The sequence below is a fragment of the Amblyraja radiata genome, chromosome 6, assembly GCF_010909765.2.
Source record: "Amblyraja radiata isolate CabotCenter1 chromosome 6, sAmbRad1.1.pri, whole genome shotgun sequence".
Taxonomy (NCBI): domain Eukaryota; kingdom Metazoa; phylum Chordata; class Chondrichthyes; order Rajiformes; family Rajidae; genus Amblyraja; species Amblyraja radiata.
In genome coordinates, this window is record NC_045961.1 from 48,160,702 (window position 1) to 48,175,876 (window position 15,175).

General features: G+C 41.3%; 1 protein-coding gene across 4 annotated transcripts in view; it reads right to left on the reverse strand.

The window, feature by feature from the left end:
- cenpj (centromere protein J) overlaps positions 1-15,175 on the reverse strand; it is a 68,926-nt gene that overhangs the window by 6,499 nt on the left and 47,252 nt on the right. For 3 of the 4 annotated variants that reach the window (XM_033022720.1, XM_033022722.1, XM_033022718.1), the window contains 7 exons: positions 12,657-12,822; positions 8,408-8,644; positions 8,206-8,313; positions 6,533-6,611; positions 5,709-5,833; positions 3,811-3,873; positions 2,792-2,932 (listed from right to left, as the gene is read on the reverse strand). In XM_033022720.1, the coding sequence (XP_032878611.1) occupies positions 2,792-2,932; positions 3,811-3,873; positions 5,709-5,833; positions 6,533-6,611; positions 8,206-8,313; positions 8,408-8,644; positions 12,657-12,822 (919 nt within the window). The remainder of the gene's footprint in view (positions 1-2,791; positions 2,933-3,810; positions 3,874-5,708; positions 5,834-6,532; positions 6,612-8,205; positions 8,314-8,407; positions 8,645-12,656; positions 12,823-15,175) is intronic. The other variant, XM_033022721.1, reaches the window with a different exon arrangement.

The window sequence follows — 15,175 nt, forward strand, 5'->3', positions numbered from 1 at the left end:
ATCGAGGCATTGCACAATACTCAATATGGTCAACATTACATAACTTAGGGAAAATAAGAACAATTAGTTGAATAAAATTTGTTATTTGAATAGTAAATATTGAAAACTATGTTGAAATAAAGGTTAAAATGAAATCCTTCGTTTTGGTTCAATTAAGCTTTTAAACTGAATAAAGATTCGGTTTCATTTAAAATAGATTAAAAATCTATGAAAACCTCAAGAGCTTTAAATATAGTAAACTCAAGTTGAATTTCAAATATAGATGGGTTTGATAGTTAGCCTCTTATTATTATCCGCCTTCCAACACCGGGACATAGTGGGCCATGTCCAACAAGGCCGAGGGGGCTTTGGCCTGGGAGCAATGAAACCTAGATACTGCCAAGAAGGAAAAGGGAGATCTGCATGTGGTTTTCTTAGATCTTGCCAATGCCTTTGCTTCGGTGCCCCATGATACTCTTTGGGCAGCTTTTAATTTCTTCCAGGTCCCAGAGGTCATCATAAAGCTAGTAAAAGCTTACTTCCAGGACCTCCAGTTCTGCGTCACGACACGGGACAACACCACCGCCTGGCAGCACCTTGAGGTAGGCATAATGGCAGGCTGTACCATTTCTCCTCTGTTTATCGCCATGGCAATGGAGCTCATCATTCGAGCATCACGATGGGTGGTCGGAGGGGAACGCTTGAAGAGTGGGCTGCGTCTTCCTCCAATCAGGGCGTACATGGATGACATGACCACAATAACAACAACAAAAGCATGCACCAAACGCCTGCTGGATAAACTCCAGGAAAACATCAAATGGGCACGAATGGAGATTAAACCCAGCAAATCCTGCAGTATTTCCATCCTCAAAGGCCGGCTCACTGACGAAAGGTTCCGCATCAATAACGAGACAATACCAACTGTCCTGGAGAAGCCTGTCAAAAGCCTCGGGCGATGGTACACCGCATACCTCAAGGATGCAGAGCAGGTGGAACAACTCAGGCAGGATACAATCAGTGGCCTCAAGTAAATCAACAACACTGCTCTCCCAGGGAAGCTGAAGCTTTGGTGCCTTTAATTCGGTCTACTGCCCCGACTCATGTGGCCAATTACCATCTACGAGGTCACTTTATCCTATGCTGGTGAGACTGGTGAACTCACAAGTGAGGAAGTGGCTTGGGCTACCGAGATGCCTCAGCAGCATAGGGCTCTATGGGAATGGAGCCCTCTCGCTGCCAGTCTCAAGCCTGGTGGAGGAATACAAATGCGCCAGTGAGGCTGGACATGACACTAACAGAATCCCGGGACCCAATAATAAGAGGTGTCGCTCCAACCGTAGCAACAGGGAAGAAATGGACTCCAGCAGCAGTGGTCCTGGACGCAAAATCCGCCCTCCAACACTGGGACATAGTGGGCCATGTCCAACAAGGGAGCAATGAAACCTACCTGGCAAAAGGCTACTCCAGCTGAACGTCGGCACCTGGTGGTGGAGGAGGTGCGCCACCAGGAAGAAGCAGCCAGGTGTGCCAAAGCCATATCCCAAGCCAAACAAGGCCGCTGGATGATGTGGGATGGCATTGAGAGGAGGAAGATCACATGGTGAGAGCTGTGGACCATGGAGTCAAATAAGTTGAGCTTCATTATCAGAGCCACATATGACGTCCTTCCCTCTCCCACAAACCTAAATCTTTGGCTGGGAGAGGATTCAGCCTGCCCCCTGTGTGCAGTTCCAGCAAACCTCAAGCACATCCTAATCGGTTGTAAGACCAGCCTAACACAAGGCAGATACACCAGGCGACACAACCAGGTGCTGAGGTGTTTGGCAGCTGAACTCGAGTGCAAGAGAGTTACCACCAACGCCATGCCTATCAACGCCCAGATAACATTCACGCAAATACCATCCTTCATCCGGGAAGGAGCGAAACGGAGGACTAACCCCTCGCCTCTCAACTCATGCCCACTGAACGCAGCCAGGGACTGGGAAATGCGTGTTGACCTAGGCCAGAGGTTTTCGTTCCCAGTTGAAATCGCAGTTACCAACCTGCGACCAGACCTCGTTCTCTGGTCCAACTCCTGTCGGCGTGTTTTCATCATTGAGCTGATGGTCCCATGGGAGGAGGCTGTGGACGAGGCTTATGAAAGAAAAAGCTTTGATATTCAAACCTTGCAGCAGAGGCAGAGGAGAGAGGTTGGAGTGTAAGGGTGTGTCCAGTGGAGGTGGGGTGCAGGAGCTTTGTAGCCAGTTCCACCGCAAGGCTCGTGAGGGAAGTAGGAGTCAAAGGGCAGGCACAAAGGAGGGCAATTAAAGAACTTACCAATGCCGCCGAACGGAACAGTCACTGGCTGTGGCTGAAGAGGAAAGATGCTGTCTGGGCTGCCACGTGACCATCTAGAGGCTAACAATAAGACACACACCCAGGTCTGATCAACCTGCGGTGGGCCTGCCTCGACTGAGGGCGTCTTGTGATAAAAGGCCGAAACACCCAGTGACGTTGAGGTACACAACTGAAGATGTGTCTGATTGTTAGCAAATTCACCTAGTGGTCATACCCAAGAATGTCAATTGTAGTGAAATCATAGGGATTGTAACATCCAGTCCTACTAATCAATTCAAATGAAAGATTTGAATTCGTACTCAGTAACGGTTATTCATTGGTATTAAAAATGTAAAATAGTGAATGTGTCATTTAAAATTCACTTTGCAATAACATTTCTATACTATCTGCAGAATAGGAAACATTTGTCTGCAGTCTTTATACAGAATTATACATTAAAGAAAAAGATAATAATTCTGATTATGATATTGCTTACTATGGTCTGGTCAGACATCATTTGCTTTACATCCCCATTGAAGAAAGTTACTTTTATGGTCTTCCCATCTGTGCTCACTTCTTTCCGCGTACCATTAGAGAAGATAATTATATGTCGTCCACTTCTCAATACCTGCTCGACCTAGAGATATTCAAGAAAAAAAAATAACACGAGCAGAAAATAATCTGGGTTCTATAAAGAGAGATTTGAATAAAGTTCAAATAAAATATTTTGTTTTTTCTAATCTCTAGTACAAGCAGCACAGAATGTCATCATCCTACAAATGCAAGTTCTTCTGTACACAAACCTGTTGCGCATTTTATACACTGAGGATTTCATTGTTGGATCCTGCAAAGAGGAGTTTGATTCTAATATTCTGAGATTACAAAGTGAATGGACAAGCCAAGATTTTACTAAATGTAGCAACTCAAGCAATTGAGGTACTGATTTTACACTGTTCTTTCCTCAAATTTTTTAACCTGTTTTATCAGGTACTGCCCCACAACACTTTGAAAGAAGCTGAAAATTAAAGCAACATTTTAACACTAATAAACGCAACATTTTGATACCAGCATAATTCACAACTACCCTGTACTTGCGAATTACTATAGTGTATTTGGTGCCACGTACTGCAGACATGCAGAGCCCATGGTTGTGAATAGTTCGGATGATTAATTAAGTGCTAATCAGAAGTTTGCTTTGAATGTATATCAAATTCTTAAATCTGGAACAGCTCTCCCTATTTAAGCATTGCCAGATGATATGGGGAAAGACTGTATAATTAACTACGCTGGATGCAGCTTTGCCCTAGGTCGACATCACCAAAAATTGATAATGTACAGATGCAATCACTGTATATGAGCTGCATTAAATGTGATTCAAAACTTGTAAGGATGGTGTTCTAAAAAATGTCAGTCATTTATTATTTTAATTATTTTAATGCACTTTGTTAGAAAGCAAGAATATAGAATTACTGGAGAATATCAAAAGTTCTATAAATTAAAAGAACAAATTCCCACCTTTCCATCCGAGTATTTAATCTCTTCTTGAATTTCATCTTTGGCTCCGTTAAATTCAAGACACTTAAAGTTAAAAAAAAAAACATCAAAATGTAATTGTAATGTGCTTAAATGAAATTAGTTTGATTCCTCTAAATATTAAAATTTAACTGAGTCATCAGATCTGTATGTTTAAAAAGCAAGCTATTGGTTACAATCTTCATTTTGATATCCCACAGCTTTGCACATGGCAAAACCTAACCTAATGCACTCTTAAAGTTAGAGGATAAACAGACTAGGTTGATTTTCAACTTTCATATTAGTATATTTCCTTATTATACAGCACAACTTTAAGAATTATTTACTTTGCACAGAATGAAGGAAAATTACTAACAGCAACTTACCCATTATAAGAATGAAGTGTAAGCTTAAATGTGAACAAATCTCGTGGTGTTTAAAAACAACCTAGCCCGAGACAAAGGGTTGCAAGATTCCAACTCTACATTGCTTCCTACTAAATTCACATTTGTTATTTTTGTTTTCTCTCTCTTCCCCCTCCGTTGTCCACCACCACCAAATCCCAACGTTTATTACCTACAATTCAAAAAGCACTAGATCCATAGAAAAATTAATAGGAGATTGGGCCAAGATAAAATGTCATGGGCAGATGCAGTTGCAGGGGAAAAAAAGGAACTCTGGACTTAATATCTAGGGTACAAAGTAGTGATATAAAACCTGGTACAGACTACAGCTAGAGTATTGAGTGTGGTTCTGGACCTTGTAGAAAGTTGTTGTAGGAGGCTGCAAGCTTGTAATGGATCTTGGTTGCTGCCTTTTCTCCCAAGACACAGTTGGAGAAATACTGAAGGGAAAGTCCAAAAATAGACTACATGAAAGGAAGGTTGTATCAGTCTGAAGAAGGGTCCCAACCTGAAATGTCATCTCTCCATTCTATAGATGCGGCCTAACCTGTGGAGTTCCTTGTGTAGATTGTCTTTTGCCAAGACAATTTTTTGTCTACCTGAAAGGATACTGGGGTGAAGATTGGCAGAAAATGCGATGACATTTGAAACAAATAAACTATGGGGTAAACTTTTGTCAGGCCACATCTCTGGAAAGAAACAATGTTTCTGGTCAAAAACTATTTAACTGAGAAAAATAAATAGTGTGTGGCAAAGAAAGTGGGATAGTAATGGGCAAATCAAAGGCAAGGTCTATAATAAGGTGAAATAATATAGTCGTTAAATGACTGAGCTCTTTTGTCTGTAATAATATGTTGCTAATGTTCTGAAATCTGGGTGATATTGTATAGTCTGGCTTGCTGGGTACTGGGCAATGTGATATAGGTGGTACAGTGGATGCCTGAATGTCATGGAGGTGGAAGAAAGAAGTCGGACCCGAGACCAATCTGACACATAGATAACAACACAGCAGGAAACGTGGATTGGATTTTGCATCCCTAAACTGGGATTCTCATGGCCAATTATAATGCTCCTAAACTGCTGCACCCCTGGACAATTTATAACAACTTGAGATTAACAGTTTGATTTTTTAAATCTTAATGCTGTACCTTAGTTATTCATGGGATAAACACATTGGGCTAATTATGCAGCCCAACAATTCTTCTTCTTTCGTGTGGCATGCACAGCCTAAAGTTGTAGGACAACTTGTTCTATTTGATCTTCTGTTTGTGCACGTCGAGTTGATTGCATTAGTCGAAACAGGGCAGACCACGTGAAGGTTGCAATCTTCCACCCCGCAGCCCAACAATAATGTCAGGTTACTTGACTATTTTTTTCCTTCTAAGTATCAAAGCTCCATTCCAAGAATTACTATTTTGTAACTGGGTGATTTAAACTTTCAGCCTTAAACGTTATTTGATTTGTTTATTATTAATACACATTTAATTAGAGACTTACCGAACTAGCTGGTGCTGAAACCAGCTCTTGGTTTAGTGAGCTTTCACATGGCACTGAAAGATTAATTGCAGATACTGCAGGATCATTCACATTAGTGTCTTCCATATTCCTCATTAAAGTTGAATCTGATTAATAAAACAAAATGGTAATCTTGTTTTATAACAGTTAATAAGATTACAGCAATACTGTTTTTTAACTTCAATGGTTCTCCATCTGTCAAGGAACATTATCTTCCCTTTTAAACTTCAGGTATTTTTCACAGTCACTTCCTCTAGTAGCAAAATACACACCGTTGCTATTTTTCTGAGAAACTATTCACTCAAGTTGTGATACCACCAGTTAACTATTTTCTGTACTTTCTCCTATCAGACTTTTTGCAAACTCTTTATTGCAACAAATGGAATTGTGTATGGTATCAAATTGTCATCTAAGTTATTTAATCAATTATCAAAATTTGGACACTGTTGCAATGTTAGTCTTGCAATAAATCGTAGAGTTCTTTTCACGACAATGTATTTTAAAACAAAATAACAACTGGGGGATTCTCCAGCCAAATAATGAAGTTAGTACAACTTGCATTATATACAGTGATTAATTTTAGCACTAAAAATAATTGAACATTCTGTTTTTTCCTTGAGTGAATGTTTTGCATGTGGCATGCATATGAATACAGTGGGCACCTTTATAAATTTGGAGCATAGCATTCAGAATGAAAGTTGAAAAATCAATTTTACTGTGCTGCAGCTCAACAGATTATCTTGATAACGTGGTACAATATAAAGTGACTAATTCAGCTATATCCATATTTACAGAAAAATACTCACTTTCCTTCAAGCCATTCCTGGTCATTATAGCAGCAGTGATTTTCACAGGATGAATCAATTTAACATTTCTCGGGAAAGTCTGCAATAGTAAAAATCACATATGTCTCTACTCATGAATAACAATTAAAACAATAAAAATGACAAAATGCAGGTTTAAACAAATGACCACAATAAAACTTAAGATATGCTAACAATTCAGCTCCCTCTACTATTTCAACATCATTCCATCAGTTTACTGATGATAGGGGAAGATTGACAACATTGTGTCTGTCATTAATTCATATATCACATGTATGGGTATATTCTTTGCACGGCCGGGTAAGTGCCAGTTTCACTAGAGCATGCTACATTACTCAGCAGAAATCTATGGAGGGGGAGACAAATCTCATCAACATTACAAATTTATAACTTTCAATCAAAACTTGCCAGTTCTGATACAGGCCCCATAGCAGAAGCGTCCACGTCGCGGGGCTGAAAACTAGAAGTATCCTGAGCTAATTCTGCTACCACTATCATCTATTACAACAAGTGATGGCTCCCACTGATTGTCACCGGAAGCTTGCGTCCTTTTCAGGACTGACGATGACAGCAATGTCAACATTTGAAACATGGAAGATGGACACAAAATAAAAATAAGTTCTGATACACAGAAAAGGCTGGAAAATTATTGAATTCTTATGCTGTCAAAGGCTTCATCATCAAGTAGACGTGGCTCAAACAAAAATACTACATGAAGTGACCCGCTTTTTAAAAAAAAGCTCAGCGACAGATTTCAGCTGCTTCTTACCTTAATTCTCCATTCCCATTTCATGCTCTATCCTTGTCCTCTTACACAGTCCCAGTGAAGCCCAGTATAAGTTTAAAGAACACCATATCTTCTGGTTCAGCATGTAACAACCCTCAGCATTCCCTCCCCCCCCCCCCCCCCCCCGCAGATTTCCAACTAATGCAAAACCTGCATTTGATCATTTTGTTCTAACATCCCCTCGCTCAGCTGTCCCTATTCATCATGTTTCATCTATATTTCCTCCAGGCCAGATTAGCTGTGAACAAACTGCATCCTCTATCAGTTGGCACCAGTACCATTTGAATTATACTGCCACCTAACTTTTAATAGTACTGATGAAACGTAATCAAATTGAAATGTTTACAGTTTCTTTCCAGAGTTCTCCATTGTTTGATTCAGTCTCAGACAATTGCTAGAGAAAATGACGATTTAGTGACTCTGTAATATTCATGCTGGGCAGTGATGTCACTGGAACATTCCAGAAATAGTCTGTATCTGGTGCATTCCAATATTCAATTCTATTGTTATTGATTTATATTTCATATCCATTTGATTGTTTTAACTTCACATCGCTAGAGATAAATCCGGTGAATCAATATTACAGTCCCTCTGACATATAATTTCCAAGATTGTACATGGGTCCTACAAAACCTCTTTACAATAGTATTATTTTCTCACTTTGTATTCCAACCTCCCTGAGTCAACATTTAATTTGTTGTTTTATTTTATGTATATTAGGAGGTAAATGCTAACCCATATCTTTGGACCAGCACTTAACACACACAATTTGAAGAGCAGCACACTACACAATAAACCTCATACATGACACCCACTAATATATCCAATATGCCTTTAATACCAAAAAAACATTAAAGTTTGGTATTACCTGCTCATTTCTATGTGAACTTTTCTTTCCTGTTGCTTGTGGATTTCTGCCTCCATTTGTCTGTTTGGGAATGGGATCGCTTTCCTTTTTCATCACATCTGATGAGACCTATTACAAAATAACATTTACTTTCAAGTAAATGGCTATGCCCTGTGCATGTTGTCGTTGTATAAAAATGTTTCTTATAAGAAAACTGACCTACCACTTCCATTTTCGTAAGCTGTGGTAGAGAGCTTTCAGCTTTCTTCTCCATTGCTGTGTCAGTTTTCTTCCAGGTTTCTAACCGAAGTCTTTCCATTACCTTAACCTCATCTTGAAGCTCTTGGTTTTCCTTAGTAAGTGCATCAATCTGATTTCGAAGTCTTGTGTAAGTACTTGACCATCTTAATTCTTTTCGTTTCAGTTCTTCTTGCAAGTCTGCAATCTGCTGTTTCAGAACCTAATCCCCAAAAACAAAAATAATTTTGAAATGTTTTGAATGGGCATGGCTATACTCGCCATGACATGATGTTATATAGAATACAAAGCAAGAAATCCCCTGTTCAACCCAAATACAGTGTCCTCATAATGTTTGGGACAAAGATCCATCATTTATTTATGTATAAACACTGCTGGAATTTCTACATGGTGAAACCAAAATGTATAAAAATAGCCTTAATTAAAATCTGACAATGTGCACTTTAACCACATGCGATTTCTCCTATTACAAATCTCAAATTGTGGAGTACAGAGGCAAATAAATAAATGATGGGTCTCTGTCCCAAACATTATGGAGGGCACTGTAATCTCTGCAGACATAAACTCCACGAACTTTCTCCATAGCACCTAGTTCTAATCACCAACATGCACTTCAAATTAATCTGTTACTATTCTCAGCTATTCATGAGATGTTCAGTATTCTCACATTGCTAGTCACAAAGTCTTTTCGCATATCTCTTTTCAATTTGGAGATGAATTAAGTCATTAATTGTCCTAAGTAATATAATTTATCTTCCATTTTTCATATGTTCTCCCATTTTCAAGTTGCTGCTGGACTTTACCTGCTTTAGTTAAGACCAAAGTTGGACCCTCGAAGACTGAAAAAGGTGAATTTAGTATGGGGAACAAGGAAATGGCAGATGAGTTGAACAGGTACTTTGGATCTGTCTTCACTAAGAAGGACACAAACAATCTTCCTGATATAGTAGTGGCCGGAGGATCTGGGGTGGCAGAGGAACTGAAGGAAATCCACATTAGGCAGGAAATGGTGTTGGATAGACTGATGGGACTGAAGGCTGATAAATCCCCAGGGCCTGATGGTCTGTATCCCAGGGTACTTAAGGAAGTGGCTCTAGAAATCGTGGATACATTGGTGATAATTTTCCAATGTTCTATAGACTCAGGATCAGTTCCTGTGGATTGGAGGGTAGCTAATGTTATCCCACTTTTTAAGAAAGGCGGGAGAGAGAAAACAGGGAATAGACCAGTTAGCCTGACATCGGTGGTGGGGAAGATGCTGGAGTCAATTATAAAAAATGAGATAGCCACACATTTGGATAGCAGTAACAGGATCGGTCTGAGTCAGCATGGATTTACGAAGGGGAAATCATGCTTGACTAATCTTCTGGAATTTTTTGAAGATGTAACTACGAAAATGGACAAGGGTGAGCCAGTGGATGTAGTGTACCTGGACTTTCAGATTTGATAAGGTCCCACATAGGAGATTAGTGGGTAAAATTAGGGCACATGGTATTGGGGGTAGAGTGCTGACATGGATAGAGAAGTAGTTGGCAGACAGTAAACAAAGAGTAGGGATTAGCGGGTCCATTTCAGAATGGCAGACAGTGACTAGTGGGGTACCGCAAGGCTCGGTGCTTGGACCGCAGCTATTTACAATATACATCAATGATTTGGATGAAGGGATTCAAAGTAACATTAGCAAATTTGCAGATGACACTAAGCTGGGTGGCTGTGTGAACTGTGAGGAGGATGCTATGAGAATGCAGGGTGACTTGGACAGGTTGGGGGGGTGGGCAGATGAAGTTTAATGCAGATAAATGTGAGGTTATCCACTTTGGTAGCAAAAACAGGAAGGCAGATTACTGTCTAAATGGCGTCAAGTTGGGAACAGGGGAAGTACAACGGGATCTGGGGGTCCTTGTACATCACTTTATGAAAGTAAGCATGCAGGTACAGCAGGCAGTGAAGAAAGCGAATGGCATGTTGGCATTTATAACAAGAGGAATTGAATATAGGAGCAAAGAGGTCCTTCTGCAGTTGTACAGAGCCCTAGTGAGACCACACCTGGAGTATTGTGTGCAGTTTTGGTCCCCTAATTTGAGGAAGGACATTCTTGCTATTGAGGGAGTGCAGCGTAGGTTTACAAGGTTAATTCCCGGGATGGCGGGACTGTCATATGCTGAGAGAATGGAGCAGCTGGGCTTGTACACTGTGGAGTTTAGAAGATGAGAGGGGATCTCATTGAAACATATAAGATTGTTAAGGGTTTGGACACACTAGAGACAGGAAACATGTTCCCGATGTTGGGGGAGTCCAGAACCAGGGGCCAGTTTAAGAATAAGGAGTAAGCCATTTAGAACGGAGACGAGGAAACACTTTTTCTCAGAGTGTGGTGAGTCTGTGGAATTCTCTGCCTCAGAGGGCAGTGGACGCAGGTTCTCTGGATGCTTTCAAGAGAGAGCTAGATAGGCCTCTTAAAAATAGCAGAGTCAGGGGATATGGGGAGAAGACAGGAAAGGGGTATTGATTGGGGATGATCAGCCATGATCACATTGAATGGTGGTACTGGCTCCAAGGGCCAAATGGCCTACTCCTGCACCTATTGTCTATTGTCTATTCTGTCATTAACTTGGAATAAAAATTGGAACCATCTAAGTAGAGCAAAGGATTCCATTAGTCAAAAACGAACTACTGCCTTTGGATCCTACGAAAATTGTTTACTTACAAATGATTTGTGGCATAAGCAGGAATAACAAAACCTTCAAGTCAAGTCGAGAGTTTCTTGTCATGTGTCCCACATAGGACAATGAAATGTTGGCAGCCTGTTTGGGGCAGCGACTGCGATAGATCCCCTCGATGGTAGGGAGGTCAGAGCCGGATGGACTGGGCAGTGTTTACAACTTTTTTCAGCCTTTTCCGCTCCTGGACGCTTAAGTTGTCGAACCAAGCATGCTCTCTACTGTGCACCTGTAGAAGTTAGAGAGTCGTCCGTGACATACCGACTCTCAGTAATCTTCTCAGACACGTACTCTGCCTGCCAAGGCCTGCTGGGTTGCTGGGTCTGCCAAGTTCTAGGTTGATAACTATTTAAACTCTGCTTCTCACTCTAATTTCTGTCCTTGACTTCCACCATTGCCAGGATGAGGCCACACGCAGACTGGAAAAATAGCATCTCATATTCCACCTGGGTAGCTAACAAACCAAATGGTGTGAACACAATTCTCCATACAAGTAATCCCTCCCCTACCTCTCTCTTTTTCTCTTGCCCCTGCCCCACCCCAATGCGCACACATTTCTTCCACTACCCCATTCACCCTGGTCTATTCCCCTCCGAACAATTCACTTGTCCTTTCATCACCTGTATCCATTTATCACTTGCCAGGCTTTGGTCTGCCTACACCTTTTTCCAGCTGTCTCCCCCCCTTCTCCATCAGTCTGACGAAGGGCCCCGACCTGAAACATCTGTTGATTCCCTCCACAGATGCTGCCTGGCCTGATGAGTTCCTTCAGCACTATTTTTGCTCAATATTCCCGCATCTGCAGTTTGTGGCTCAATAAAATAAGTTTATATCCATTATAACACAGACCAGATGGGTAATGACGTCAGTTATTGCCGATTGTCCACTATAACATAGAACGGTATTATCAGGTATGAGGTAGCTCTGACTGAAGAAGGGACCCAAAACGTCAACTATTCCATTTCTCTAGAGATGCTGCCTCACCCGTTGAATTACTCCAGCATTTTTTGTCTATCTATGGTATTATTATTGTATACAGATGAAACAAAGAACTGCAGATGATGGTTAATACACAAAGGGACAAAAAGTGCTGGCATTGCTGGAGAACATGGATAGGTGACATCGGGACCCTTCCTCAGACTGATTCCGTCTCCAACACTGTGTTCATCCTTATTTTGACATCAACCATATAATTGTAAAATTGTAAAATATGAGGGTGAGAAGGGGGTAGGGAAAGTTGTTGAAACGTCTACACTCCCTCTCACACCCCCTCCCTCTCTACCTTCCCTCCCGTCTCTACCACCATGTACGGTCATTTTCAACAACATTTTGTTCTTGATTTATGGATGATATTTATGCAGGACATACTATCCTTCCAACATGGCAATGTAGTGTGTATAGCAAGTATTATGTTATTATTTTGAAAAGTGTATCAGCATTTGGAAAAAAGGGGGGCGGGGGCAGCGGGTTCAAATTCCAAAAGAAATACATCACCTTTATCTCTTCTCTTTCCTTTTTGTCAGGAATAGCTCTTGCTGCTGCAGCGTACTTTTCAAAAACCATTCGCTCTTTTTGTAGTCGTTTTAATTCTTCTTTTTTGTGTTCTTCCAACTGAGTCAGCTCCTCAGCTTTCTTACGTTCAAAGTCTGCAATTTCTTTACTACAAATTAAAAGATATTTTTAGCAATTACTTTGTCTTCAACAACATTACATGTAACAACCGTCAAAATTGATAAGCACAGTAACTGCAGAAACATTAGTCAATCCAATCTCTCTCTGAACATTGTTGCCAATTAGTTAGCCAGATTATGCCATTTTAAATCTGGATCACGATAGAATTTAATTCTAGAAGATTTAAGTAGAAAGCAGATTCCTAGAAAGCAAAACAAATTTAAGTTTAAAATTATTAAATATTTAAAAGCAACTTATTCAAGCCATGGCTAACAATATATAAAATAACAAATATAGGTGGCAAAGATGACAAAATAAAATGACATCAGAATGAATATTTTTTTTTAATCTGGTGGAAAATACAGGAAGTTCTACATAACGCGTTCTCCTGAAGATCGGTCCCAATCCGAAACGTTAACTACCCATGTTCTCCTGAGATGCCGCCTGACCTGCTAAGTTACTCAAGCACTTTTGTTTGTAAACCAGCATCTCCAGTTCATTATTTCTAAGTTTCTCCATGTTAGTGGGATACAAGGCGATTGACGAATTATTAATGCGAACACTATTCGCATTCAGCAGACTCAATTGGTTGTAACAAGATTTTGATTGGAAATTAGACATGCTCAGAATTTAACAAATTAAAGGCAGTTCCAATTAGAATTGTTAAAGCTAATCAGAAAGACTAAACTTGTAATTGTTTTTCTAGATTTTTGAAGCAACTGAGCTCTGTTTCAAAAGTGAAGTACCCTCACATAAACATGAACAAAAACAAGTTGATATGCCAATGGCATCTATTTATTGATCTATATTATTATGTATCCATATCCATATCAATAATTATAAAACTCTGATCCTGGATGTATGTGTGTGTATTTATTTGTTTGTGTATAATCACATCTTCGCAAAAAAATGATGAGCAAACGGTAATTTTTTTACATAATCCGGTGGGGATTTTCCTCCTGGAGTCCAATATGCCTTATCTGAAAAATTCATGCTTTATTTCGCGAGTTATCTATGAAAATGTCCACAAATCCGTTAAAACGTTGAAAATAAACAAGGGTCTCGCTGATGACGTCACAATGGATCTGCTGCGCGCGGCCTGCGCTGTGTTCCATGCGCTGCTAGTGACGTCACCCCCCTCCGCCCAACTCACAGTCCTTTAGATGAAGCCCACTCCCCCCCCTGCTGCCCGCTGCTCCCCTCCTCCTCCTCTCCTGATCTCCTCTCCCCCTCCACTCCCTCCCCGCTCTGTCTTTCTGCCCCTCTCCCATCTCTCCCCCCCTCTCCACTTCTGCCGCCCCCCCTCTATCCCCCCCTCCACCCTCTCCTTATCTCCCCCCTCCTCTCTCTCCCCTCACCCTTCTCCTCTCCCCTCTCCCCCTCTCTCCTCCGCTCTCTCTCTCCCCCCTTCTCCTCCCCTTCTCTCCCCCCTCTCCACTCCTGCCGCCCCCCTCTATCCCCCCTCCCCTCCCTCTCTCCCCCTCCACCCTCTCCCTATCTCCCCCCTCCCCTCACCCTTCTCCTCTCCCCTCTCCCCCCCTTCTCTCCTCCGCTCTCTCTCTCCCCCCTTCTCCGGGGGGGGGGCGGGGGGGTGGTGGTTAGTGTGTGTGTGTGTGCGGGGGTGGTTAGTGTGTGTGACGCCGCAGGCCGCTCCTCACCGCAACCGCGCGTTGAGGGGACGGGACCCAACGGGTGCCCCTTGGTCTAGTAACTATTAAAACTCTGATCGCGTGTGTGCGTGTGTGAGATCACATCTTACCTTTAGCACATCGAAAATACGATGTGCTAACGGTAATTTTTTTACATATTCCGGTAGAGATTTATCCCCTGGAATCTGAAATAGTCTTATCTGAAAAATTCATGCTTTATTTCTTGAGTTATTAATCAAAATTTGAAAATAAAACCGGATGGCTTTGGCTGATGACGTCACAATGGATCTGCGTACTGCCGTCATGGATCTGCGCGCTGCGAGTGAACAAGCTGAGTCAGGGCACGACTGCCCATTTGTGATTAAAGAAGATACCTGTGTTCAGGAAGATTTGACAGATATTTCCATGACAAACCCTGTCTTAACTATGTATATAGATGGGAGTGCATCAACTGGATCTCTAGGTGAAAAACTTTCAGGATAAGTAATAATAATAATAATAATAATATATCTTTTATTGTCATTGCACGTCAGTGCAACGAGATTTAGTGTGCAGCTCCACTGATGTACAAGAAAGGTAAATAAATACAATACATAAATAAACAAGCTGAATTGATTGACGTGACCATCTGAGGGAGACTGTCCAAAGGGGGTGGGTGGGGGGGGCACTCATTAGGGCCGGTTCAGAGCCGCT